The sequence below is a fragment of the Panicum virgatum genome, chromosome 5N, assembly GCF_016808335.1.
Source record: "Panicum virgatum strain AP13 chromosome 5N, P.virgatum_v5, whole genome shotgun sequence".
Classification (NCBI taxonomy): Eukaryota; Viridiplantae; Streptophyta; class Magnoliopsida; order Poales; family Poaceae; genus Panicum; species Panicum virgatum.
The window spans coordinates 9,494,863-9,522,641 of NC_053149.1; the positions used below are offsets into that span (position 1 = coordinate 9,494,863).

Sequence of the window (27,779 nt, forward strand, 5' to 3'; positions counted from 1 at the left end):
GAGAAATAAAAAAGTCAAATTGTATAGTTTAGGGGTAAATTGAACCAAGTTATAGTTTAGGAGGTTATTCATATTTTGGTTATAGTTAAAGGGAGTAAATTGAACTTTTTCCAAAAAAAAACAACAACAACAATACCCCGAGTCCTACTACGTGATTTCTGACCTTTTTCATTTTTATTAACTGATGATAATCTGAAGCGGAATCAGATAAACATTTCTCCCAACACTGTCCACTCTGCAGTCTCAAAAAAAAAAACACTGTCCACTCTGCAAGTCGAGATTGTTGCATCTCATTTCCTCGAGTGTTCATTCACCACATTACGCGACGTTAAAGGTTCTTATTCCAGGAATGCTAAAATCCAGAAGAAAATCAGAGACTCGGCGTCACCGAGTGCGTGCGCTGCTCCTTGCACAGCGCACCCACCAGATGACACACAAATTTTCAGAACCTTCGCTGCGGAGCAGCACGGGCAGGATGATCTACCATCTAACAAATCAGACACGGATCGACGCTTCAAAGCGAACGCAAGCAGACGGAAGGATGGATGATGCAGCAGGGCAGAACTTGACCGAACCTATGATTCGATCTGCAAGTTCCAGGTCACGGAGAAGCTCTTCCCCAGCGGCAACGCCAGCCCGCCGACCTCCACCGAGACGCTCCTCTGGCCGTCCTCGACGCCCTCTCCCTCCTCCCCTTGCAGCTTCGCGCTGCCACCTGCCGCGAAGTAAGGGCTCGACGTCGCGACGGCGGCGGTGGCGTCCGCGCCGTCGACCTGGATGTCGAGGTCCTTGCCGGTCCCCTCCAGCCCCAGCACCGTCAGCCTCTCGATCACCAGGCCCTCGCGCAGGCTGTAGCTCCCCATCAGCGCCTCCGACCGCACCGTCACCGCCCTGCCGCGCACGCTCGCGTGGAACTGCACGTACGTCGCCTGCCCCTCCGCGAGCGCCATCTCCGGCCGCTCGTCGTCGTCCACGTACACCGCGCCCTCCGCGTCCGCCTGCGCGGCGCCCAGCGGGAACGCCACCACCAGCGTGAACGGCGTCGCGCGGGCGTCCTTGGAGATGACCCCGCCGCGCTGCATCGGCAGGACCGTGCCCTGGTACACGTGCACGTTGATCTCGTTCAGCGGCGCGTCGAGCCTCACCGGCGCGCCGCCCTTGGACACCACCACCTTCGCCGTGTCGAACAGGTTGTACCAGGTGCCCGGCGGGAACAGGGCGCTCACCGAGGTGGCGCCCTCCTCGAGCACCGGGGACACCATGACGCCCGCGCCGAGCAGGAACTGCGTGCTCAGCCCGTAGCACGGCGTGAAGTCGGGGAAGGAGAAGAACACCGGCCGCGCCACGGGGGCGCCGGTCAGGTGCGCCTGGTAGTTGAGCGTGTACAGGTACGGGAGCAGCTTGTACCGCATGCCCAGCGCGTTCCGCGCCGACTTGGCCACGGACTCCCAGACGTAGAGCTCCTGCCGCGGCGACGCGAAGTTGGCATGGTCCCTGGAGAACGGGTAGAAGGCGCCGAGCTCAATCCACCTGTTGCAGAGCTCCTCCGTCGGCGACGGGTAGAAGCCGCAGATGTCCGCGCCAACCATGGGCATGCCGAAGATGCCAAAGTTGAGCATCGTCGAGATGGAGTACCGGAGATTTTCCCAGGTACCCTTGTTGTCGCCGGTCCAGTGCGCGGCGTACGCGCCCGACCCGACGAAAGTGGAGCGAGTCAGGATGAACGGCCTCTTCCCCTGCAGCCCTTGCAGGGCCTTGTGCGTGGCAATGGCCTGCGAGAAACCGTACAGGCTGTGTGCATTGTACTCCAGGATGCCATTGTAGTGAGTGGCACTTGTTGCGATGGTGTTGAAGCCGAGCAGAGCAGTCTGCCCCGAGGCATTGATCTTGTAAGGTGGCTCATCCCATCTGGTGTTTGTGAGGTTCTTGCAATCCAGGCAGCACACCCACGGCGTCTTCGAGTCAGGAATAGGGCACTGGTGCTTCTTCGGGATTGTGCACTTGCCCGTGCAGAAGTTGGATGCCTCGTTCATGTCGATCCAGAGGCCATCCACCGGGACAAGGTCATGAAACCTCCGCACCTCATCAATCCACCATGACACGCCGTTCGGGTTGAGGAAGTCCGGGAAGTAGACAGGGCCAGGCCAGACCTGGGCAAGGTATGGCTGCCCATCCAGCTTGATGAAGATGTCGCGCGCCATGCCGCGCTGGTAAACACCATAGGAGCTGTTCACAGCGATGCCAGGGTCGATAAGGACAATGTACTTCATCCCCTGCGCGTGGATCTTGTCAAGGAACGCTAGCAGCTTCGGCCGAGGGTAGTTGACAGGGTCGAGTGTGAAGTCCTTGGCGGCATCCATGTGATCGTCATCATTCCAGATCACGTCGAGGGGTATCTGGGCATTTCGGTAGCCCTCCACAACACCCTCAACCACTGAAAGGTTCTTGTACCCCCACCTGCACTGGTGGAACCCTGAAGACAAGCACATGGAGTAGTCAGGAACTTGAAGAATTTCAGAGTACAAGAAGTTATGATCATACGGAATAGGGCATCCAGCAATTTGAAGAGGTAGCCGTGCAGACAGCAAGTTCCTTTTTCTTGAGAATGCAACTAGTATTGATACAGGGAAATAGAAATAATGTGTTGTCTGGAATTGGGATGACAACAGCAAAAGTGTTCATGATGTGCATACCTGAACATTCACACCACAACACTATTTTACAGAAAAAAAGCAAGTAAATTTATGATAGTGTCTGGTCAACATATAGGCAGGAAATTCATATGCACCATCTGAAATGGCAAAATTAATTAGTGTGAGTAGTTTATCAGGGTTGATCTATTTTCTGAGTATTCCATGAACTGGGCACGATCAGTAGTTCAGTGCAGAGCACATGGGAGACCTTATCCTTATTGGTAAAACGGCCTCACTGGAGAGACGAAACTAGAGGCACACTATCTTGTTAAAGAAAGCTGCATTTAAGAAGTTGTATACTTGACAGTTGATACAGAGATCAACTTGCAATTCATAAAGAATGACAATACCAGTGCTCCTAGTTCCCAGGCTTCCAGCAAGGCAGATCCAGAATGCCAGATATGTTATTGTTATGATGCACAAGGCCACAATTAAAAGCAAACAAAGTTTCTGTATTCTATCTGCTTGAAGTTTCTGTATTCTATCTGCTTGTACGAATTCCCATTATACATGCTTATCACTGTCTGTGGAGTACTAGGCTATTGGAGGATAGGACATATTGCAAGGTTGTCACTGTCCAACGACAACTGATCTACAGAGCAAACTACCATTTTCTATCTCCAAAGACCCAAAGTTAAATTAATGTGTGCCAGAGTGACAGTGTTTCATCCATAGCATCAGTCACTTTGGAAGTAAAGAATGTTTGTAGCAAAATATTTAATAATTTGTACAGACTACGTTATTTGGAACAAACAACATGCACGTTTGCCAGAGTTCCATGTACTGAAAGCAAAGTAATCGGCGAAAGAAATAACACAATACGCGCTGTAAGAAATTCAATGCTATTGAACTGAATAGGGAAAAAACTAATTGATGTCTGGTCATTTTCTCATGTTCCTGAACTTCTTCAGAACAAGCTAATCCATCTGCTAGCAGATTTGCGCATTGCATGCATATCCTCAGCATGCATTCTGCTTAGACATAAACAGGTTGGATTTGGTTGTGTAATTTGCAAGGTTATTGAAAGTATTTTCAGGGGATATTTACGATACTGGTAATCTGAAAGGCATACTGGATGCTTATCAAGTGGCTAGTGGGAGCAGTATAGTGTGTTAATAAAGAGACTACATATTTTCTCCAAAGAGGTCGCACAATGCAATCATCCATTGGGAACTACTGGCATGCTAAATTGCTAATCACTGTCTAATGTCATCTGGTCCGGCAAATAGACTGTCATAAGTCTCCTAAGGTCCACATCTGAATAGCTAACCATAATATAAGCAACTGAATGTATCAAACTTATCTGGCAACAATTAAGTATCCATCTATGGAATCTGATAAAACTGTTATCGCTCAATCTGGAACTTAGCCAACAACAATATAAGCGACCAAATGTATCGTACTAATCTAGCAACAATTAAGTATCCATCTACGGCATCTGATAAAACTTTATGTTAACAGTCAATCTGAAAGTTAGCTAACCATAAGTTAAGCGAATATTGTGTCGATCTGGAAGTTAGCTAAATTCCAGATCTGACAATAAGTAAAGGACACCACACAAGCGGGCTAAGGTGCTAAGCGGGCCTTACCAAATGCCCAGTACGGCATGGGCGCGGGACGGCCGATCATCGACGTGTACTGATCCACGACGGCCAACGGCGTCGGCCCGGCGAAGAAGTAGAAGTCAAGAAGGCCTCCGATGACCTTGTACGTCAGCGAGGTCCCCCTGTAGAACACATCCATGCCGTTGCTGTTGAGCAGCAGCACGGCGTGCGCGACGCCGCGGCCGCTCAGGCTCCGGAGGTCCATGTACACCGGGTGCGAGCCGTAGAGATCGGTGTTGAGGTTGATGGCGGAGATGTCCGTGGTGTAGATGGTGTAGGGGTCGTTGGGCCGCAGCCGGATGCCCCCCGGCTGCGTGTTCTCGCCGAGCCCGTACAGCGCGGCGTCCTTGGGCAGCGCCGTGGACACCTCCAGGTACTGGTCCTTGAACACCAGCGCGCCGGCGCTGGTGTTGAACAGCGGCTGCCGGGTGGACCGGCGGTGCACGGCGAACCAGAACGGGTCCCGGCCATAGGTGAACACCAGCTCCTCGCCAGGGTACTCGGCGGCGGTGAAGGGGGCGCCCGTGACCCTGCCGCCTGTCACGGGTGGGGCTGGCTCCCTCGGGAGCAGGTTGTAGGGGACCTCCCACCTCTGCTTATCTGCATCGGTGATCTGCGCGCGCACCCTTTCCCTCGTCTCGTGCCTGCACAGCATTGCGCCATTAGAGCATGACCTCAGGGTTCTTCTTTGAATCGACACACATGAGAGGGTCTTAGAATAACTGGAATTCATGATTGGGTAACCATTGGAACATGACATCACTCATCACTCATCAGGGGAACAGTCTGAGATTAGCAGCATTGCAGCTCAATCTAGATTCCTAGAACAACACTTCGCGGAGGGGGAAGAATTGAGCCATCGATTACTGCAACGACAGATATTCTCCGCAACACTACAAGAACGCTAGATTCCTAGAACACCGTGCAATAAAATTAAAAATGCGATGAACAAGAACCGCTGATTTGGTGCTGGATGAGCGAAGCGTGTCCTTACTTGACGAAGAGCCTGAGGCGAGGGATGTCAGGGCCATAGGTGGAGGTGCGCTGCTTCACCTGCAGGTAGCCCACAAGGCCTCCCCCGTTGGGCAGCTGAACCAGGGACACCAACTTGTAGCCGGACCCAGCCTTCGGCTTCGCTGTGGCAACCACGCCATTGCTGCTTGCGAAGGTCAGCAATACGAGGCACCACAGGAGGTAGGAGAGGATGGGCGAATGAGAAAATGACAGCATTTCGAGCTGCTCTGTTCTCACTCCACCGGCTCTTCTCCTCCCTCCCTCACGAGCTCCCTTCGTACAGCTACTCTGTGGGCACTGGGTTGCAGCGAGAAGTGCGAGACAGTGAAGACGAGATGCCCAGAAGAAGAGAGGAGAGAGACCTGCAGGCTGCAGCTGCTGTCCGCGCGGTAGTAGTGAATACGAGTAATGGCGGGGAGCGAGCCCTCGGCCTGTTTGGTTTATAATAGCATAAGTAGCATAAAATTTTTGACTAATAATTAGGAGTATTAAATAAAGACAATTTGTAAAACTAACTCCACAACCCTGCACTACTTCACGAGATGAACCTAATGAGGTCTTTGACCGCACGATTAGAGGATAGTTACTGTATCATCACTGTAGCCAATCATCGATTAATTACTGTCATTAGATTTGTCGTGAAAAATTACATCCATCCGTGAAAATTTTTTACAAATAAACTTCGTTTAGTACTCCATGCATTGAAGATTCTTTTTTCGGGAATTGTGCGTGCTATCGTGTTATTGAAACCAAACAGGGCCGAGACGGAGAGCAGCTCTGCATGCATTGAGTGGCATGCTCAGTGGATACCGAACATTTTCCTCCTTCCATGTCCGCTCCTAATTGCTACACATCCTTCACTGGATTGTGGGCCCAGATGATTTGCAAAGACCGGACTGTCAGCTGCTGCTTTTAGAAAAGAGGATTTGCACTCTTCAGTCATTGCCAAGACCAGTGTTGGAACCTCTCAAAAAAAAAAAAAAAAGACCAGTGTTGGAAAATTTGTATAGAATTTAAATCATACGAACTTCTTCTGCGAATCATTTTGTTCCAAGAAGTGCCCTCACATATCGCGAACTAGAAAAACCTTGTTTCGGTTTGCACCTTGGATGCATAACGTGATGCTGGACCATCTCCAAATCCGGTGACCTGACTGACATTTCACCCTCCCCAGGTGCATCAAACTGCTAGTAGTTGAGAATTTTACAAATTCGGTACACGTAGAATTTGCAGAGGGAACACCAAACTCCGTATCCTTCATCTGTTTAATCTCACAACCGAGCTAGAATTTGGGATTAAATGTTTTGTGTGGACTAGATCATACCCACACCTAATGCTCATGACTTTTCGGAAACTCTTTACAAGATCGTCAATAAACAGTTTGCGCCACTTCCACTTGATTTTTGTGTGCACTAGCATCCATTGCTTGCAAACCAGGCGCCTTGCTTAATGCTTATTAGTTGCTCAAATGGAGCCTCACACATGGCAGTAGCACTGTGGCAGTACTGATCAAGCATGTGATCAGAGTAGAATCAGTAGAAGTTGGTCAAGAGGTGGCGCCACAAGACAACAAGATGCAGTTCCCTTTCTTCTAGGAACTGAAAAGATGTGATGCTTTCGTGATTAGAGAGAGAGACTGAGAGAGAGAAAAGAAAGCTGCCGCGCACGCCACTCAACTGAAAAGCAGAGGGGGATAGATAGGCCGGCCGGCCCCATGCAAAGCGCACCGATGTTCATGAGGCATGTTCGTTCTCGAGGCGCTGCAACCTCTCAGTCCTCACATGCACTGCACCCTTGTCAGGCTGCTGCAGCTCACTCATGCCTAGCAACCGGGAAGATGATCGCCCACCGATGATACATTGGCATGGATGTAATGACCAGTATAACCGATGTCCGATGGCACGGACTGGAAGCAAGGTGTTTGCGTGCGAACGCAAACACGGAAATACGCTCTGGTTTCTTGGTTTGGCAGGCTCTCACGGCACTGAAAGTGAGAGCGGCACCGGGCGAGAAACATGGGCGCCGCACCTTATCTTGGCCGGATTGGGTGGAGCACGCCACGGCGTGCCGCGCGCGACCGCATGTCCGTATCTGTCTCCATCCACGATCCGCGGCGCGCCCATGGTTCGCCCGCTCTCGGCTCTTCTACTCAACGTCATGCGCGCCTGGACTTGCGTGAACCGGCCAGGCAAAGATTCTGGCGACCTCATGGGCACGAAGGCCGGCCGGACCTCCCCTCACACCTCACTTTTCGCTCGGGCCTCACAGTCGGGTACACATGCATGATTGTTCACTCGATGATCGAGAACGGTTTCAGTTTACAAGGCAACTCGTGGCTTGTTTATCGCAGGCAGATATGATGTTGGGGCAAGCTGCCGGATCGACAAGCGGCGAACAGCGGAACTCGATCGCTACAAGGCGACCCGGCCAGCAACAGCCTCCAGACTCCAGAGTGGGGAGGGAGAGCAGACGGCGGGGCTTGCCTCCCTCCGCAAGAGCCGGCACGGCGCCGGGCAGGCTCGCGTGATCGCGGCCGGCGGGTAGGCCCCGATCGAGAACAAAACCCACCCGGTGAACCAGCCAGAGCCTCCCAGCCCCGCAAACCAGTCGTCCTCAACGGTAGTACGAGGCAACGAGATCAGCAGCGGAAGCGGGGGATCATGGCCGCGTGGTTCCCGGAGATGCGAATGATTGAGCTCGAGATTTGCTGGGAGACGAGACGACGCCACGCGCGCGCGGCGTTCCGGAGCAAAGTGATTGCTCTTGCTCGCTCGCACATGGAGAGTTGGAGACCGCACTGTTCGCGTGCTAGCCGCGCTGTTGCTTGACGTACTAGGCGGCTGCTACGCCGCGGCACTACCGTTTCGAGGTCGACGCAGCACCTTGCCTGTCCGATACGGCGGGGCGGCGGCGGCATCCGGCGAGCGACGACGCCTCACCGCTCCAGGGAGGAGGAGGACAGAGCTGCTGGCGCCACGGATCGGACGGAGCTAGGACGCCAGCGCGTGAGCGTGACATGGCACGAGTGGTCGCTTTCGGGCTCACCTCACCTGCACCGACCGTATCCGGAGACGGTCGATCCATCCTCCATGTGGTCCGTCGTGTACTGGAGTAGCAATTAATGTACGTACGCCGGCGCGTGTCAGGCAACAATGGCAGGGAGGTGTGTTTTCTTCAGTTTCGTCAGAAGACGCGCGCGGCACGGGTCACCTCTTCCCGTCGTGAGACACGGGCACGGCCCTCTCCCTCGCATCGTCGCATGCGTTTCGAGGCGAGACACGAGAGGGTTTACAGTTCACTCGTGCTCCTGCTCACGGGGCCCCGCCGGCGCTGCCCATATGCATATGCGGGTGCGTGCGGCCAGGCCAGGCCAATCCGCTATGCACGGATCGGCGGGACCATCCTGCTCTGCCATGTGTGCCAGCGACGGGACCGCATCATCCTGCGCGGACGCCGTGCCGGGGTCGTGGATGGATGGACACGGACGTGCGTGCTGTTGCGTGGCTCACGCAGCCACCTTTCGTGTCATTGCTTGTGTACGTGGTGTTTTTGTTTGTACCGTGCACGAGCCAAAACTGGTTGGCGAAGATTGAATGCCCTTCGCAAAGGAATTCGCAAAGGAAAACAAAAAGTCAATGGAAAAAGAGGTGACACACGTGGACGCAAATACTCAGGATCACGCGAGCCCGTGCATACGGATAGCGACGGAAACGGACGGAAAAATCTCATTTCTATTTTCGTTTTTATATTTTTTTGGCGGAAATAAGATCGGATTCGGAAAATACGGGTACAGAAACGGGATCGGGTTACGCGGAAGTACGGAAACGAGACGTTGAGCCAAAAAAAATAACGCGATCAAATATTCTTGAGTATACATTAATAAAGTCACAAAATAATATATACGTACGAAGTTATTAGTCCAATATTCACTAGTATACCATGTGTTAACATGGATACTTAGTGATTGGTATGTTTTTGAACATATCAATTTTTAGACATATCTTATGTAGATTAAAAACGGGATGAAAAACAGAATAAATACGGGTCAATTCCATGTAAAAACGGGAGTTCTCGGAAATGGACGGAGAAACTTCATTTCTACTTCCGTAAATACGGAAACAGAATTTCACAAATACGAAAACGGACGGATAAAAATAGAAAACGGAACGGGAATATTTCTGTCCGTTTTCAACCCTACATACGGACTTGTCGCACTGCCAGCACATGGCCCACTTGCTCCTAGGTGGATTTTGCTGGCCCAGTGTTGGGTTTAAGCTAGAGTTTTTTTTTCTTCAGGACGTTCTAATGGAATATTTTTTTATTTTGTTCCAACAGATCAATTTGTTCCAATCTCTTTAATACGATTCGCGCACCAAAAGGTGAGCGGCGAGCGCGGCCACGTCAGCGCAGCTCGCCTCGGCCGTCAGATCGGCCAACGGACGGCCTGGATCGCGCGTTACCTTGGTTTTTTTGCAAAAAAAGCCCTCTGTTAAACTGAAATCAACCCGCAGTCCACGGAAGCGTCCGTCCCTACCGCGCTCACGGAGGTCCCCGCCGCCGCCTCCGCCGCCGTCGAGAGATCCGGCCGCACGTCTCCCTCCCCTCCGTCCCGGGCGCCGAGGTCCGGGCGCACCCCCGCTCCGTCCCGAGCGCCGCACCGTCCCGCCCGCCGCGCCCCGGCCGCCGCGCCGTCGACCCCGGCAACGCCGATCCGTCCCGGGACCTCTCGACGGACGTGCAGGAGGCGCTGGACGCGGCGCCGCTCGACCCCGCCCGCTGCGCCATCCGCACGGCGCGCGACACCGCCCGCCGGCCGGACCAGGGCAGCACGCCTCCCTCCCCTCCGGCGCACCGCATCTCGACTTCTCCCGGCGGCTGCTGGGCAGCACGCCTCCCTCCCCTCCGGCGCACCGCACCGGGACTTCTCCCTGCGGCTGCTCGTCCGTCGCCCGTTCTCTTTGGTGAGTCTGCCTCGCTTCTCCCTGATCCTCCTTCCTCCTGTCCTCAGCCAAGCCGGGCCGACTCTCCTCTGGCCTCGCAATCGGCGCCAATTGGCTCTTGATGAATTTGCTCCCTTGAGTACAAACTAATGGCCGTTCCCGATTCGCTCTCCGACGCACGCCTTCTCCAGCAGGTGGATGGCTTGGCGCCTTGGCTCCTGGCGCCCAGGCCTGGACGTGCGTGCTGCAGGCAGGGTTTACGTTTTCGTTTTTGAAAAAAATTTCGGTGGCCACCGAAAACGGTATACCGGCCGAAATTTCGCGGTTTTCCGGTAATTTCGACCGGAAAGAGCTCTCAACTTCAAAATTCCGATATTTCGGTTTTCCGGCCGGAATTTCGTTGCATTTTACTGGTATTCCGTTGCTTTTCACCGAAAAATGATGGAAACCGTCGGAAAATGATGGGAAGTGATCTCAAATTCAAAATTTCGAAATTTCGGTATACCGGCCGGTTTTTCGGTGCATCTCACCGGTTTTTCGGTGCTTTCCACCGAAAAATGATGGAAACAGTTGGAAAATAATGGGGAAATTATGTATTTATGAAAAGAAATTGAAAATTTTGGGGAGTTTGTCTATATTGATAGATTATAATGCACAATATATAAGAAACTCCAGCACACAATGAGAAATACGAAAACGAAACACATAATTCATGTCCAAAGTGCACACGTACTTAGTCCAAAGTACAAAGTCTATTAAAATTATTACAATTAAGTCCATAGTCCAATTAATACAACACATTGCAATTTGGTTTTTAGCCCATTTAAACCGGTTTTCAGTTAATTGAATTTGAAAATCGGAGTTGGAACAACTCGTCATTTCATGTGTAAAATTTTATTTTCTCTCTCTGACTTTGTTTGGATTTTGGTTTGTTATGATTTGTGTGACATGCCCATGAAGTTTCACCTTCGTTCATTTTGTGGTTTGCAAGTTATGCGATTTTCCTGACTTAGGTTTATAACGCTAAAACGTAGACTGTTACATGCGCGAGCAGAGGGAGAGCATGGGTGAGCGCGCGGGAGAGGGAGGAAGGAGTGGGTGAGGCCGTTGGTCACGGGGAGTGAAAGGAGAGTGGATATTTTCTTAATGGGTTAACGGGTCTGTAACGGATATGAACCCAAATCATCAATTTAACCTACCAAATCAATTTAGATTTGAATGATTTCAAATGCTATTAGCTAATAAAAACCTCTAGTTTTTTATCATAATTTTTGCTGATTTTTTTAATGGTTATTTATAAATTTTTTAAAATTTTTTAAATTCGGAATGAAAAATTCCGAAAAACACCGAAAAACCAAAAACCGGTGAAGACCGAAAACGAAAAATACACCGAAATTTCGGCGGTATGCCGCCGAAATTTTAAACCCTGGCTGCAGGTCCAGCTCAAGTCCTGCAGCGGCAGGCAAGGTCACCCGATCCACCGGCCTGGAGGCTCACACGGCCGGCCACCATCAGCTGCAACAAGAGCAGAGTCAAGAACGGCACACGAAGGGAAGGACAGCAAGCACTAACAAATTAACATCTTGACCTTGGGATTTTTGGGCTCGTGAATGCTTGGCTTTTGATTTGTTTTGCAGGTCTCCACCGAGCGTGTGTGTGTGTGGGACATCCCAGCTCCAATCGAACTTGTTCTTCATCAGCATTATCTCGCCCGGATGGTGTTTGGTGAAATGTTTCACACAATTTTTCTTTGTCTGATGATTTTGCTACATTTGGTTTAGGCCCTTGTTGAGTAGTTTATCTTGTTCTAGGGTTGTTATTCATCTGTAGTTTGTCTTTCCTCTTACTAGATTTATTTACAAGTTTTAGGCTTACTTGTTTTTCCTGCTTTATCTAAAATCAGAAAAGCAAAACAAAAATTAGTTTCTTTTGTATTCGTGCTTGTTAGATTTATTTCCTCCCCTCCTCCCTCCTCGAAGCTGCGGAGCTGTGCGGCGCGGACGGGCCTCGCTGCGGCCAGCTCCCGGCAGAGACAAGGCGGGCAGAGCAAGGGCGGACGGCAGGCGCGCGGAGCAAGGGCGGGCGGACGGCGGGCGCGCGGAGCAAGGGCAGCCGGCCGGCGGGCGCGCGGAGCAAGGGCGGTATACATTCGCCGCCTTATGATTCAGATACGTCGTGTTTTCGATCATCTGTGCATTATGCTGGGTGAGGTTATTTCTACGGTACCTCTACAACCAAGAAAGCAACTGAATTCTCCATTGACGGTATGCATTAGAACTCTTGTAATTTCTCTGCACTCCTACAAGGCTTTGAATTTAACAGGTGTGTTGCTATACTCTGCATATGCTATCCATCTCACACTTAATTAGGGAGGGACCTAGGTGCAAAGCATTTGTCCTATTAAGTTTTGCATTTTATTTTATGTTTCAATCAGGTACAAGTTATAAAAGCTATGTAAAATCAAGATTCTCATAACTCGATCTATGGAATAGATATATTCAAATTCAAATATTCAGCATTACAGATTCAGTTTCTGAATCTATATCCATTTTACATATTAATTTTTTAATCATTTACTTTCAGACACACTGCTCCAAATCTCAATTCCATCTGTATAATAATATTTGAGAAACCAAATCAAGCAAAGGTTTATTACCACCGGTTCAAAGCCATGCATCTGCCTATAGTCCTAGATAACCACGTCTATGAACGCTAATGCCCATTGTTTGTACTCATCTATCTAACTACAAAGAAAAATAAAAGAAAAAAAAAGAGCGTAAGGATGGCCATGCGCGGCAACGCCGCTACCATTTCTAGTGAACCCTGAATAGCGCCCCACGTGGACGCGTGTTATGTTGGGTCCCTGGAAGTGGGACCATGAAATTTTCAGCAGCGGGGACAAGGGAAGGGAGGCAGGCAGCCCAATTACCAAGCCCATAGCGTCGCCCCGAGGCCCAAAACTGGTGTTAGGGTTGTGTCACCCTGGACCGGCCCAACTGGAAACGGCCTGCTCATGTGGCCCAACGCGCCGGCGGCGGCCTTGTTGCGGCCCTTCTTTCTCGGGCGGTTTTTTCTTTTTTATATTTTTTAAAAATAAAAATTTCAAAAATATATGTCTGTTTTGAAATATTTCAAAAATACCCCCGGTCGCCCCTCCATAGGGCGACAGGGCTTAAGTGTAAATTTTTTTGTTCAAATTCGCAATGAGGTCCCTGGAAAAAAAAATCCTGTCGCCCCCCAACGGGCGACAGAGGCCTGTCGCCCGTTGGGGGGGGGGGGCGACAGGTCCTTTTTATTTTTTTTCAGGGACCTATTTTGAGCTATTCGAGCGTGTAGTCGTCATCATCGTCGGCAGAATCTCGGTTGCTAACTCCTACCGCACCTAACTTGTCCTTCATTAAATCACGGGAAAAAATCGCAAGAACTTCCCTTATTTCACGAGCATTATGGAACCCACAAACATAATAAGTTCACATCAATAGTATCTATAGAAACAAATGACAAGTAACCTACCACAATCATAAACATCGGATACAAATAAGCGGTCCACAGCTATCTCATTACAAATAAACATCAGAGATACAAACATCAGATACATCTAACCACCCCTAGGGCGTCGGTATGTGTCATAAAAGCTTCCAGGATTTCTAGCAGTAATTTGGGATAACATACGAGGTAGGTTATCATATGATGTCTCGTATGTGCCGAACCGCATCTCGAACACCCTTTGTTTAGCCCTCCATGCCTTCAAATAACTGATGGTGTACTGGTAAGTCTGCTCATAATTAAGGTTGTCCATAATAAACCCATACATTTGCTTTGCAACAAAGTCGCATGATATATTGCGATGCGAGGGAAGAACTTCTGACAGCAAACAAGTGTGCTCTGTGACAATGGAACATTTCCAGTTGGACTTCCATTTTCCCTTGAATGCATGTACTCGCCATGGACATCCATCATTCACACACTTCACCTCATATTCTTTACTGCCAGACTTTACGACTCTGAATTCTCGTTTCAATGATATTGCCCATAGTCTCACAGCATCTTTTACGGCTTCAATGTTTGGATATGTTGCACCTGTGCCCTCATTCCCTCTGTACTCCCACTCCTGATTTCGTACATCTTCTACGACATGACTGCCAAAACTATGCTCCTTCCACTCTTTTGGCAATGAGTACTGCTCGTCGTCAGATGAGCCCTCATATTCTTCCATCTCTATTGCGGTTTGATCTTCTGTCTCCATCTCGTCCACAATGCTATGTATCCTCTCTCCCTCATCAGCAAGGCCCTGTGATCCCATATTTTGGTTCTCTGACTCTTCTGACTCATCTTGCTCAACATAATTGGTCTCTCTTCGAATACTCGGAGTTCTTTGATCTGCACAATGTTGGATTTCATTTTGTGTCTTCTCCCGGATTTGAACAAGAATGGCCAGAGGCCACCCACGCTCTAGAGCTGCTTGCATGTACTTCTGCCAGTCATCAGTGCTGTGTATCATCATCAATTCCCATAATTCACTTTCTACCTCCCAATTAACAAGAGACTGGACAGTGATCACATGTGTCAACGGATCAACATGGAACCCACGCTGCAGCCACTTACATATGGAAGCAAAACTCCTTTCCAGAGGTTTATCTATGCCGCTAGATGTGCGCTTAAAGGCAGAAAGATCTACTCCATTTGGCCCATACATAACATTGTATTCACCATAAAATACTTGAAACTGCATCTTGCTCGACATATCTGTATATCACATAATACTTATCGAGTTATACTCTTTACTTCACTACCTTATTCAATAATCCGTAAAAACTAAGTATGAAATTCAACTACAACGTATAAGTATTCATAACTACGTGATGACACTCAAATTCTATACTGCATATACCAAATTCTTTTCTAAATCATAATTAATTTATAAACACGTCTCTAATAGTACTGCAATTGTAATAACAAATGCGTAGAACTAATTTTCTAAACTAATTTACTACTACGTAACTACAAACTAAAGTATCATTGAACTCCTACTAAAATGGTTCTACTATAGCACTAATTAAATTAAATTACTCACCCCTACTTAAATTACTCATATTTAAATACGTAGTACTTAAATATAACAATATATAAACTAAATGTACTAACCTGCAGATCACAAGTGCTGAATCCGGCAGGGCTTCGCCGCTTTCCTTCTCCTCACTCCTCTATTTTTTTCTGGATTTTTGATGGAATTTTCGGGCTCAAATGAGGAGGGAAGGGGAGGGTTGGAGCTTTTATAGGGGGGATACCCCGGTCGCCCGAGGGGGGGGGGGGCGACAGGCCCCCTGCCGCGCCCGTGGGCTGGGCGACAGGCCCCTGTCGCCCGTTGGGGGGGCGACAGGGCCTTTTTTTCCCAAGAACCTCATTACGAATTTGAACAAAAAAATTTACACTTAAGGCCTGTCGCCCTATGGGGGGCGACCGGAGGTATTTTTGATATATTTCAAAACGGATATATATTTTTGAAATTTTTATTTTTAAAAAATATAAAAAAGAAAAAAACCGCCTTTCTCGGAGCTAAACCGCGGGCCGCTGGAGGAAAAAGTGAAGGGGGTCCGAAAATGAATCGTCGTAAGCAGCTCCTGAGTGAAAGAAAGGCGACCGCCCGTGCAAATTGACGAACTTTATGAAATGGGCCACGCAAAAAAGTGTCGCCCAAGTCTTACCACAAACGTGGTGCCACGGGCACACATGGTCGTGCTGCAACAGGGGGTATTTGCAGCGAACTGATCGTAGATCAGTTGGTTAGGTCCATTGTGGTGGAAACTATCCATCCGGGTTTAAGTCTTCGATTTGACACGGGTGCTCGCATTTTTCTGGATTTAATCCAGGATTTTCCGACGTTATGCGTTAAGTGGTAAGCGACGTTCCCGTCGACAACGAGGTATCAATGGTGACTTCGGAAATCTCCAGATGTGCCGGTCTAGTTCTTCGGAGGTGCTCATAGGAATAGGGTTTGCGTACGTGTGTTCATAGGAGTGAGTGTGCATGCTTATTGTGAACGTCTTCGTTGTACTATACTAAAAAACAGGGGGTATTTGCATGTCGCCGGTTTGCCTTGCATCCTGGCCAAAACGAAGCGAGCCTGGTTCGCTATCCCTGTAATAATACGAGTACTTTGCTCATTTTTGTAATAAGATAAGCAAAGATTATGACCGTTTATACGTAATAAGCATCTTAAGTTGTAGTAGTATGAACTTTTTTGTGGTGGTCCAAATATGCATGCATATACATTAAATCTACTATGTTATTATTTATTATTAATAATTTACTATAATAGAATCCAAAAACACTGGCTCAATTATCTACAATAGCACTCAAGCTAGCATCCAGGTAGCATCTATGTTTTTAGAAAGGGTGAGATGCACATCAGCTTACCTCTTTTCCTCCCTTACTTGCACAACAAAGAATTAACATGCACATGACGTTCTGTTGACGAACGAGTTGGAGTGCATGCACCAGCCATCACGGGGAAAAATGGTCGTTCACAATTCTCGAGTAAAGTAGTACAACGGCAGAATCATAAGTAGCAGATTCATCTTGGAAATCAGCAGTTGCCCTGATATTCTAAAATCCGAACACAAACACATCGATGACATATACTTTGCAAAATTGCAAGATTGACAGAGTGATAAGCAACATTCCAGCAATAAAATGTGACATGGTCACTGGATCAGGATGAAATCAACGAATTATTTATTTGAGCTATATGAAAAGAGCAATGTAGATAATAATTAACTGTTTTTTCCCAATGCCTTTTTTATGTACCAGATCAGAGCAGCATGTCAGCAGCTGTGGACAGATCAAAAGAGGTCGGTGTAGGCACATTTTGGTCAGCAGCTGTGGACAGATCAAAAGAGGTCGGTGTAGGCACATTTTGAATAATTTGCAATTTATTAGCTAGGATATATAGGTTTAACATAATATATTTTAAATACAAAACAATATTAATTTTACACAACAGACGTGTCTGTGGCGCGATGGTTGAGGCCGCCCGCTGCGGCGCCTTCCCGCCCAGGCTCGGAGCCTGCGAGCTGCATGGTTGTTGTTGCCCCCCTCCAAAAATATAGTAACCGCGCAGATGAGTCCACGACTGCCACGAAGCGTGTGCGCGTGAGGTTCCTGTCAGCTATTGAGGTTCAGGGGGGGGGGGTCCCTACCTTAAGGGCTATGTCAAGGGGATGTCTCTCCCCTTGATCGAGTCTTTTTTAAAAAAAAATTACACAGGTTGACACTTTCACCTTCTCATTGCTGGACTGGACATGATCACTTCTTGCACCACCATGTAGTGATGTAGATCCTTTTCAAATGGCAACCTCTGCATTTGTATAGGGAAAAAATGACATATATATCAAACCCAATTGACTTTGGTGATTTGTAATAACAATAAGGAAACCATATTAATAATTCAAGGATATTTTGTTGTACAATAATTTCATACAGAGAGGATTGACCTCTTTATTGGAGATAATCCATGCTTGTGTCTGAACACATGTACCAGCTGACCTGCACACACTAGAATGGAAATATGAGGTGCTGCACTTATTTTACTTTGGAAATCAGAATAACTGAGTGAACATAAATTTTTTAAAGAATAAGTATTATATTATGAAGATGACGCAGCCTTTTCTCTATTTTGAAATAAATGGCAGCTTTCTTGGTCAATTGACCAAACAAGCTGTGAGCATTGTTCGTACATGTGAGAAATTTACATACCTAATCAATCGATGAACCTACTTACTATTCTCTGAAGGTTAACAGAAATAGCTGGAACTTTGTAGCACATGAGTCAAGACTGGTGAATTTACTCTTCTAGGTAAACACATTTTTCAGAACATTTGATATCACTATTGCCGAGGTGCCATGAAAAGCTTGAGAGCTGTAAAGAATCTTTATTGAAGAGCACTTAAATTAGCTGAGCCTAAACTTACCTTGAAAGAGTCCCTTCTGATGCCCATTGACTTCAAAACACTGGACTATAAAGATCGTAAGAGCAGCAGAGGTATGTAAGAATTCTGTCGATTGGCAACGTACCTTGTATATGTAGTTTAATGGACTAAATTCTTCAAGATAAGCCACGCAACCTGTAAAAACCAAATCAATCAATCAAGGTGTAAATTAATATAAAAGTTGCAAACATATGTACAAAATTTAGAGTACATAACTCATACAGTTGTGGAGGTAGTAAAAATTGCAAGAAGCAATAGATCCATCAAATAAATGTCAGATGAAAGCAGTAATTGTTTTCAGGAAGAAATGGAATATGTATTTTCTATACTGTTTTATATTAAATAATACATCAGAATCGATTAAACCAGAAAGTAAATCATAGAAGCATAAGCCGTCGTATAGGTGGCACACGGTTAGAGATGAATTGGTAATAGAATCAGGGGGAAAAAATTTCCTAAAAAAGGGTTCTTCTCCTAGTCTAAGGTGAGATGCTGCAAAACCTGAACACTACAAGAGTAGTTTCATAACTGTCAGCTTGCAATCGGCTATTGTTTTGGTACAATATACACATCTGAAAACACTACTCGTATCGTAGTGCATCACGGAGGTACAGATCATGCTAACTGAAGTAAATAAGAATGAATGAAGTGGTGGGCAAAAAAAGAAAGGAAGAAAAAAATGAGCAGGAACTAAATACAATCTTGCTGGCAGGATTTACATTATAATAGAAAGGGTGAGTACAGCAATCCTATAACTGATATATCTCATTAGGCAGTTCCATCAATGTTTCGAGTGAAGCAAGGAAATACTTTGGCCTAGCAGCTTCATTTCCCAGAAAAAGGTCAGGAGGGACATGGACTCTGCATGTAGCCATTACACCCTGAAATTGAAATATTTATTCTAGGAGTATCGTACAAACTGTATAGGAACAGTAAATATTCAGTAAAAAAATTAGATTAGAAAGAAGATGGATGCTGTTATGCAGAAAGCAATATGTCTTAACCATATAAGTGTTAAGAATCAGAGCTTTCAGAATCAGTTCCTTAAATCACATCATCATGAGCAAATGGCAAAAACTGCCAGCAGAAATATGCAAGCTAGGAGCATTTATATCAGCATTAGCTATAGCAGAAAGAAGGTTTATATTATAATAGAAAGAGTGAGTGCAACAATCCTATAACTGATATATCTCATTAGGCAGTTCCATCAATGTTTCGAGTGAAGCAAGGAAATACCTTGGCCCAGCAGCTTCATTTCCAAGAGAAGGTTAGGAGGGCCATAGACTCTGCATATAGCCATTACATTAATTGAAATATTCATTCTAGGAGTATCCAACAAACAGTATAGGGACAGTAAATATTCAGTCAAAAATTAGATTAGAAAGAAGATGGATACTTTTATGCAGAAAGCAATATGTCTTAACTATATAAATGTTAAGAATCAGAGCTTTCATAATCAGATCCTTAAATCACATCATCACAAGCACATGGCAAGAACTGCCAGCAAAAATATGCAAGGGTATGTAGCTAGGAGCATTTATATCAGCATCAACTATAGCAGAAAGAAGCACAAGCAGCATCTACAATGGTATGTTATATCTTTTTCATAGTATCAAAGAAGTAATTAACTGAACATAATGTGACAGGTTTATGTGAAGTAGAATCAATCAAACATAGGACTCCAACCCTTGAGAGTAATAGCAAACTAATCTCTAAACTAACAGGACTTCTTAACATAAGTCATAAATACAGTGTGTGTTAGATAACCTGCAATTTCACATTCATAAACCTGGATTTGGTGCGACCAGAACATGTATGGAAACAAAGGACAGCTAGATTAAGAAAAGGAAAGAAAGTTGCTAATACCTGCTACCAATAGCTCTCCAGTCAATACGCATACAGCATGCATTATAAATCATAGAAAAAATAAAAAAACAGAACAGAGGAACCAAATCAAGCGTAGGCCTCAAAAGATGCGGGGAGCGCGAAGGCAGGCAGGAGGAGCCCGCGCGGCGAGACGGCGGCGGAGAGCGATGGTCAGGCAGACGGTGCGGGAGATCCGCCGGACCTACTTGGACAGGGAGACAGCCTCGATTGCAACATGACAGGCACGGAGGCAGTCACGCCAAATCTAGGAATTTCCGTGGATCAAGAAAAGGAAGGAGATTGCTAGATTTGTGGGAAGGGGAATAATGAAGTGGGGAAGCTTACGATGGAGGATGGAGAACGCTAGTACCATGGCTTGTCAAAGCGGCGGCCGGCGGGGACGCTGTGGCCTGGGGGGGAGGTTCGCGCTCCGAGCCGCGATGGCTCGAGCAGCCAGAGCCGCGCCTCTCCCCATGGCCAGAGCCACGCCGGACCCATGCTCCTCACGACCAATAGCCGCATGCTGGAGCATTGGACGAGCAGTCCTGCGCGGCCGGCCGGTGGCAAGGCTCTTGGGCCTTCGGGGCGTTGGAGGAGAGGGGAAGGGAGGTTGGGAACGGGAGGGTTCGAGGGAGGCGCACCTGGCCATCTTGCCCTGCTCGGCGCCCGAAGAGTGTGAGGAAGGGAAGGAGGATCAGGTGCTATGGTCAAAGGCAGCGAGCCTCCTCCTGACTGTGGAGCTATCGGTCCGCCGCGCCGCCGCTGCCGCCACTTTCGGCATCCGCTTGGAATTCAATCGTAAGGAAGCATCGAGGGATGGCAATGTTTGGATCCTTTACCAGGGAAGATTTTTCCTAGCTATAAGTTACAAGGTACAGTAATGGAACACTAGAAAGTTCCCACCAATCGAATCACAGCGTGCTCAGAAGCTATGCGCGGAAGGCAGCGCTGGTCGGACGATGCGGACCGCACGATGTATATCCAATGGTTGATATCTTTTTTGCTATCGTGGACGAATGGCATTGCGAGGAACGGTGCGTCTTTAATATATAGAAACTAGACACCACGTCACCACGTAGAGTAGTAGGCACGTACTACCTTTTGAGCCAGCCGGCCGGGTTGGGCACCCAGCGGAAAGGAACCCAACTCCGCAGCTGCCGACCTCGTCCCGTGGCATCGTGGAGCTAGCTAGCTAGGAGAAGTCAACTTCGTGACAACTCGTTGCGAGACAAGTCGTTGGCACTTGTACATTTCGCATTCAGCACGTACGCGCCGGTGAAAGTATCGCATCATCTAATAGTACCTCACATCGCTTTCTCAGTAAATAGAAATATACTACTTCTTTTTATTTTTACCACTCGTATGGTTCTCGTTATTTACCGACTACACTTCTGTTGGACCTACCTCCGTACCGCCTCATCAGTCAAAAAAAAAGGGGGCGACTGGATATGCATTTACTTTTACCATCATCTCAACTTGTCGCGCTGGCGTATCGTTTGTTCGTGCTCATTTCTCGTGCCCGGTGATTGCGAGTTCCACTAGCGGCGTAGTACCTTTGTTTTTCTTTTCTTTTCTTTTTTTAAAAAAGATGAAGAATCGGAGCACCTTGTGCGACGCCTGATGGATCGTACCACGACACGAATATACGACGGTGATGATCATGGGAGCTTTCGACTTGTCCTCGCCGGCCGGATGCTCGCACTGAGATCCATTTGCTCGATCGCTCGGGTGGGGCCAGGGGCCTGACCGCAACATCTGGTGCTGTGGTGCATCGATCGGCGCTCCCCGGTCAAGGTCAAGACTAACGAGAGGGCCGGCTCGTGGATGGGGTGGCGTCAGGTGCGCCCCACCGAGCAGAGACTAGGGGAGCGGAGTGAGTGATGTCCGGCCTACCGTCGCCGGTGACGACAGCGCACTGAAGAAAGCATTCTGATGTCAGCCATGGGCCCGATTTGCGTTCTCAAATCGTTTCCGCAAGCCTTAGCTTTGGAGCATTTTCAGCAAATTATTCATCATTCTCTATAATGCTAAAATCCAATATTTTAATGAAAAATGCTTCAGCAAATTACCAATTACATTACTAATACTATTTTTTCCTGTGATTGTCAAAACACATCTTATTCTTGCTGAAATACAGAGGATCCCTCCTCCCACCCTATCTTTTGAGTAGACTGTTATAACACTAGCTACAAAAAATGTAAAAAATAATTTTATGGGAAAACTGAAAGGAAATCGGTCCTGAAATCTTCTCCAATTTAGCTCCAAAAAAAAAGACAAAAATCTCCTCCAAAGCTAACGGATCCGGAAAGCACCGCACCGAGCAGCACATATACGGTGGTCGTTAGGTCGTATAATTAAAAACATTAAAAATCGGTTGGTCCTCTGACCAACAATAATTGTCCGTTCACCAACTATTCCGACACTGACGCCAGTCATTTGAGCACTCTACCTCCTGTTTTTGTTTTTCCCACTTGTTTGTTAAACTAGTACCGTATGTATGGCCCTAGCACGAGGGCTTCCAGGAAGGTACCGTATTCATCTATCGATGTACCAGCTAGCCTTTAGAAAAAGTAGGTTGGTGTGCAATGAAATCGCGAGGTATAGTAGAAACCCAGAGCGAATTTCGCTAGCCTCTCGGATCATCTACTAGTCTACTACGATGCTTTGGGGGAAGAAATTGAGTGATTCCTGACCCAAGTGCATGCGCCACAACTTTTTTACTCTATCTATCCCTTTTCCTGCAAATTGTCCACAAAGTTGCATTCTCCACGGCACCATCACCGCTTCAAGGAATCGAGAAATCAAAGACAAAGCAGGGAATCACCACTAAATAGTCTAGAGCAGGATGAGTACTGTAAGCTAGTACCAGCTGATTCTAAGTATCATAGTTCAGAGGCTGGATGCTGTCATTATTACATATATATTTAAACTTGCTAAAACGATCAATAATTTAGACCGGATGAAATAGTAATTGGAACGGATGGAATAGTAATTGGAACGGATGGAGGAAATGGCATCCTGGTTTTTCCGGATGAGATAGTCGGAGGAGACAAAGGACAGAACCGAAATTCTCTTAATTCTTCCAAGTAATTGGCATTGGCACGTAGTGTAGCTTGTAGTTGTAGCCACTGACTTTGCTCAACAAGGACGTCTGCGACTGACATAACACGGACACACAATTGCCGCCACCGAAAGCAACTTTTGGACTAGGATGTTTTGCAAAAAAATTTGCGATGAATTCTTACTAATTTGAAGTACTAAATGGAGTCTATTTACAATTTTTTTTGCACAGATGGGTTGTAAATCGCGAGACGAATCTAATGATGCTAATTAATCCATGATTAATCAATAATTAACAGATGGTACTGTAGCATAACTGTTGTAAATCATGGATTAAGTAGGCTCATTAGATTCGTCTCGCGATTTACAGCCCATCCATGCAAAAGGTTTTGTAAATAGATTTTATTTAGTACTCCATGCATATATTGAAATATTCGATGTGATATTTTTTGTGTTTACCGGTTTATAGGGTGGAAACTAGGACCTAAATGGGAAGCGCGATGAGACCACAGAAGCTGAGAAGCAGCATATCTAGCGGCGGTGGTGGACGTGTCCATCTCCGCCGTGACGCACGGGTGGCGCGCGGGCACGGTGCTCCGTGATGTCAGCGCCGGCCGCCGGCAGCCGGCCGGGGCGAAGTCCCCGAGCCCGTCGACCGTCGACACGCTGCTCGGACGGCTAGGCGGCCGCTTCCGGTGTTCGCAGTCAGTGTACGAGCGGTTTCTTGTTGCCTAGCCGGCTGGCCCTGTAGCAGGAAAGCGCGTTGGCGGGTGGGCCTCTGTACGTAGTCCTTGGCAAGGAATCAAGTCGGTTCGATTAAGGCGATCTTTATCCGTAAATTCCGTAAACACAAAAAAAAAATCATGACATCAAATGTTTCGATACATATATAGAGTACTAAATAAAATCTATTTATAAATTTTTTTGCATAGATGGGCTGTAAATCGCGGGACGAATCTAATGAGCCTACTTAATCTATGATTTGCAATAGTAATGTTACAGTAACTATCCGCTAATTATTGATTAATTATAGATTAATTAGCATTATTAGATTCGTCTCGCGATTTACAACCCATCTGTGAAATTTTTTTTGTAAATAGACTTTATTTAATACTTTAAATTAGCAAGATTACAACACAAAAAAAATTTACGCTCGAACTAAACACGGTCTAATATGCTACATCTTATCGCGGAAGAAATCCCCGGCCAACGAGCCCATTAGGTTACTGTATGCTACAGTACATACGTGTCCCCGCCCGCGTCTACTTCACGCGGTTAAAAAAAATTGACGAAAGGGGATTTGTGAGCACCAAATTAAAGGCAGCAGTATTGTTGATGTGCGTCCATTATTTCCCCCTCTCAGCATCCTTCCTCTCACTTATGGTTGTGTTTAAATCATTTGACCAAAAATTTTAGAAAAAAAACTTGCTAATTTAGAGTATTAATTCATAATTAATTTACAATTAGTGAATAGTTACTATAACATCACTGTTGCAAAATATGAATCAAGTAGGCTAATTAGATTCATCTCGCGATTTACAACTCATTCTTGCGAAAGTTTTTGTAAATAGATTCTATTTAATACTTCATGTATGGAATATTTGATGTGATGTTTTTATAAATTTGGAATATAAATACAGCTTATCTTTTGTTTTGTGGATCTTCTCAGTACCCGATGGGACACGGTTTCCAGGACACGTCGTGTCGGCTGATCAGGGTGTGTTTAGGTCTTTTTGGCGTAAACTTTTGGAAGAAAATCTTACTATTTTGGAGTACTAAATAAAGTCTATTTATAAAATTTTTTACATGGATGTGTTGTAAATCGCGAGACGAATCTAATGAGTCTAATTAATCCATAATTAATTCATTATTAGCGGATGTTTACTGCATCATCACTATTGCAAATTATGGATTAAGTAGACTCATTAGTAGGGATTAAGTAGACTCATTAGATTCATCTCGCGATTTACAACCCATTCGTGCAAAAAGTTTTACAAATAGGGGGTGTTTAGTTCCCAAATTTTTTTCTAAAGTACCCATCACATCGAATCTTCAGACACATGCATGAAGCATTAAATGCATTTGAAAAAAAACTAATTACATAGTTTAACTGATTAGAACGAGCTAAATCTTTTGAGTCTAATTAATCTATGATTGGACATTAATCACTAAATAACAACGAAATGTGCTACAGTACCCAAATCCAAACCTTTTCACCAACTGAACACCCCCTAGATTTTATTTAGCCTTCCATATATGTGTTCAAACATTCGATGCGATGTTTTTAGATGTAAAATTTTAGAATCTAAACAAGACGACAGACAACGCTCCCGGCGCTCCGCAGCCCGCTCAAGTGACCGCAGCTCGCTTCCTTGGCCGTTGCTCTCACCCAGCTCCAGTTCCTAATTTCTCCATAGATGATGATTTAGTTGGAGCGGCGTGTCCTTCCTCTAGAGTAGAGGAATTGTCGATAGATGCACTCTCCATTTACTTAATTCTTCCAAAAATTTTGCTTCCTTTCCTCAAAATATTTTTTTTTTGCATCCCATACATTCCTTTCCATTACGATTTCACAATTATTAACCTCTTCATCTTTTCCTATATTGTTGCAATCCGTCCGTTTCCTATCCCTGGATATGCACAATAATCATGCACGCACCCTGCACGAGCGCGGCGAAGCGCGCAATTCAACCTAGTTGCTGATTACCAGCGAGAGAATTCGGGCACAAATGGGACCGGCGTTAGCGTTTGTGAAATGATGGAGACTACACAATTTGGGCGCCAACTTTTCTCGTGGTAGGTCCACGGTCACAGCTTAGCATCTCTGGCTTATAAGCCACCGACCCTTTTTCCTTTTCTTATAAGCCACCGACCCTTTTTCCTTTTATTGAAAGCACTTCTTCTGAGGTCCTGCTTAGTTCCCACACCATAAACCCCGTAAACATAAAAAAAAGCACATCGAATATTTCGACACATGTATATAGTATTAAATAAAGTCTATTTATAAATTTTTTTTATGGATGGACTGTAAATCGCGAGACGAATCTAATAAAACTACTTAATCCATGATTTGAAACAGTGTTGCTACAGTAACTATCCGCTAATTATTGATTTATCATGAATTAATAGCATCATTAGATTCGTCTCGCAATTTACAACTCATCTGTGTAAAATTTTTATAAATAGACTTTATTTAGTAATTCAAATTAGCAAGATTCCAACACAAATTTTTTTTGCGCTGGAACTAAACACGCCTGAGCCACCAAACGCGCCTCCTATGCTCGCTCGCTCCTCCGCGCGCAGTGCCCAGCACGCTGTGAGACCAAACATGGACGCGAGCGCCGCCACCGCCAAGCGCAAGCGCGACGCCACCGACATCGCCGGCGCCGACCCCGCCCCCGCCGCCGCCGTCGAGGCCTCCGACGCCGAGGTCGAGGAGTTCTACGCCATCCTCCGGCGCATGCGCGACGCCTCCCGGCGCATCTGCGGCGCCGCTCCGCGCGCGCCGGCGTGGCGGCCCACCTTCTGCTGGGAGGACTTCGCCACCCCGGCACCGCCGGCCAGGCCGCCCGCCCAGGCGCGGCCGGACGAGCCCGGCGCAGCCCCGCCGCGCGCCGGCCTCGACCTGAACGCGGAGCCGGAGCCCGAGGCGCCGGGCACGCCGCGGTCGGCGGCGCGCGCCCCGGCCTAGCCCGTGTCGCAGCACCGCGCCTACAGGCTACACCGCGCCAAGGATTCTCGGGGACAACTGGCTGCGCGTACGTCAGCACGTGCGTCGGCGTCCGCGTCAGCTTCGCTGTTGGGTGGGTGGTGGCCGGTGAGCTCATCGGGGCGCGCGGTGGCCGGTGGTTGCCTGGTTGGCATCTCCCGCGGCGCCGTGGTTTTCCCTGCTCGCAGATGTAAACGGTAAAACGGTATGGTAATAATAACTGGATGGCTGCATCTCCCTCCCTCTCTTCTCCCGTGTGGACAGGCGAGAGCGAGACCGGTTAATGGGTTGTAGGAACACCTATTAGTCGCAGTAGTTTAATGTACCGTCCAAACATGAAGGAATGTTAAGCTATTCGTTGTCTGATAGCAAGTCTTTTTTTTTTCTCAAGAAGTTTTCTATAGCTCTTTGAAGCATTAGTAATTAGTATATAGCTCTACAACGTCAAGGATTGTTTCTTCGCGTTTCTCTGCGATGAAGAAACTGTGGTACTTTCCTTGGAAAAAGAAATGACGAGCATATTATTGCCATCCATCCTGTTAGGACAAACTAGAAGCTACTGCAACGACAACCACCGAGTTGCCTAGCTGTGTGTATCTCGGTCAAACAAGGCTGGATATGAATAATAGTATGATTAGAGTAGTACGCCCGTGAAGACCGCACCATCATAGCATGCACAAGTCGTGTACCCTGTATGCTCATTATTGCTAAACTTATTCATTTTTTCTTCTGAATTAGTACAGCTTGTCCCGGTGACCCTTGCGTACAAGGCTCTTGACTTCGTGGGTACGCTCAGTGCGCCGCTGCCGCCATTCCGTTCCCATGCAGAGAGCAAATTTGGCAGGATAGCCGAGCCTAAGCCTAGCATCCTATCCTACTCTCGCCGAACATCGGAGGGCCAGCCT

At 47.1% G+C, this 27,779-nt stretch overlaps 3 protein-coding genes across 3 annotated transcripts; 2 read left to right on the plus strand and 1 right to left on the minus strand.

Moving 5' to 3' along the window:
* Nucleotides 1-259: 259 nt before the first annotated feature.
* Nucleotides 260-5,729, minus strand: LOC120673296 (alpha-xylosidase 1-like). Its single transcript, XM_039954069.1, has 3 exons — nucleotides 5,292-5,729; nucleotides 4,283-4,941; nucleotides 260-2,473 (listed from the first exon to the last, which is right to left on the minus strand). Exons 1-3 carry the CDS (start codon nucleotides 5,525-5,527, stop codon nucleotides 576-578), a joined length of 2,793 nt encoding a protein of 930 aa, XP_039810003.1. The 5' UTR covers nucleotides 5,528-5,729; the 3' UTR covers nucleotides 260-575.
* Nucleotides 5,730-7,971: 2,242 nt separating this feature from the next.
* Nucleotides 7,972-12,762, plus strand: LOC120674523. Its single transcript, XM_039955691.1, has 4 exons — nucleotides 7,972-8,110; nucleotides 9,823-10,272; nucleotides 10,446-10,501; nucleotides 11,688-12,762. Exons 1-4 carry the CDS (start codon nucleotides 7,972-7,974, stop codon nucleotides 11,820-11,822), a joined length of 780 nt encoding a protein of 259 aa, XP_039811625.1. The 3' UTR covers nucleotides 11,823-12,762.
* Nucleotides 12,763-26,032: 13,270 nt separating this feature from the next.
* Nucleotides 26,033-27,264, plus strand: LOC120676899 (protein NEGATIVE REGULATOR OF RESISTANCE-like). The gene is made up of 2 exons (XM_039958230.1): nucleotides 26,033-26,072; nucleotides 26,425-27,264. The coding sequence occupies exon 2, from the start codon at nucleotides 26,443-26,445 to the stop codon at nucleotides 26,854-26,856; it is 414 nt and encodes a 137-aa protein (XP_039814164.1). The 5' UTR covers nucleotides 26,033-26,072; nucleotides 26,425-26,442; the 3' UTR covers nucleotides 26,857-27,264.
* Nucleotides 27,265-27,779: the final 515 nt, after the last annotated feature.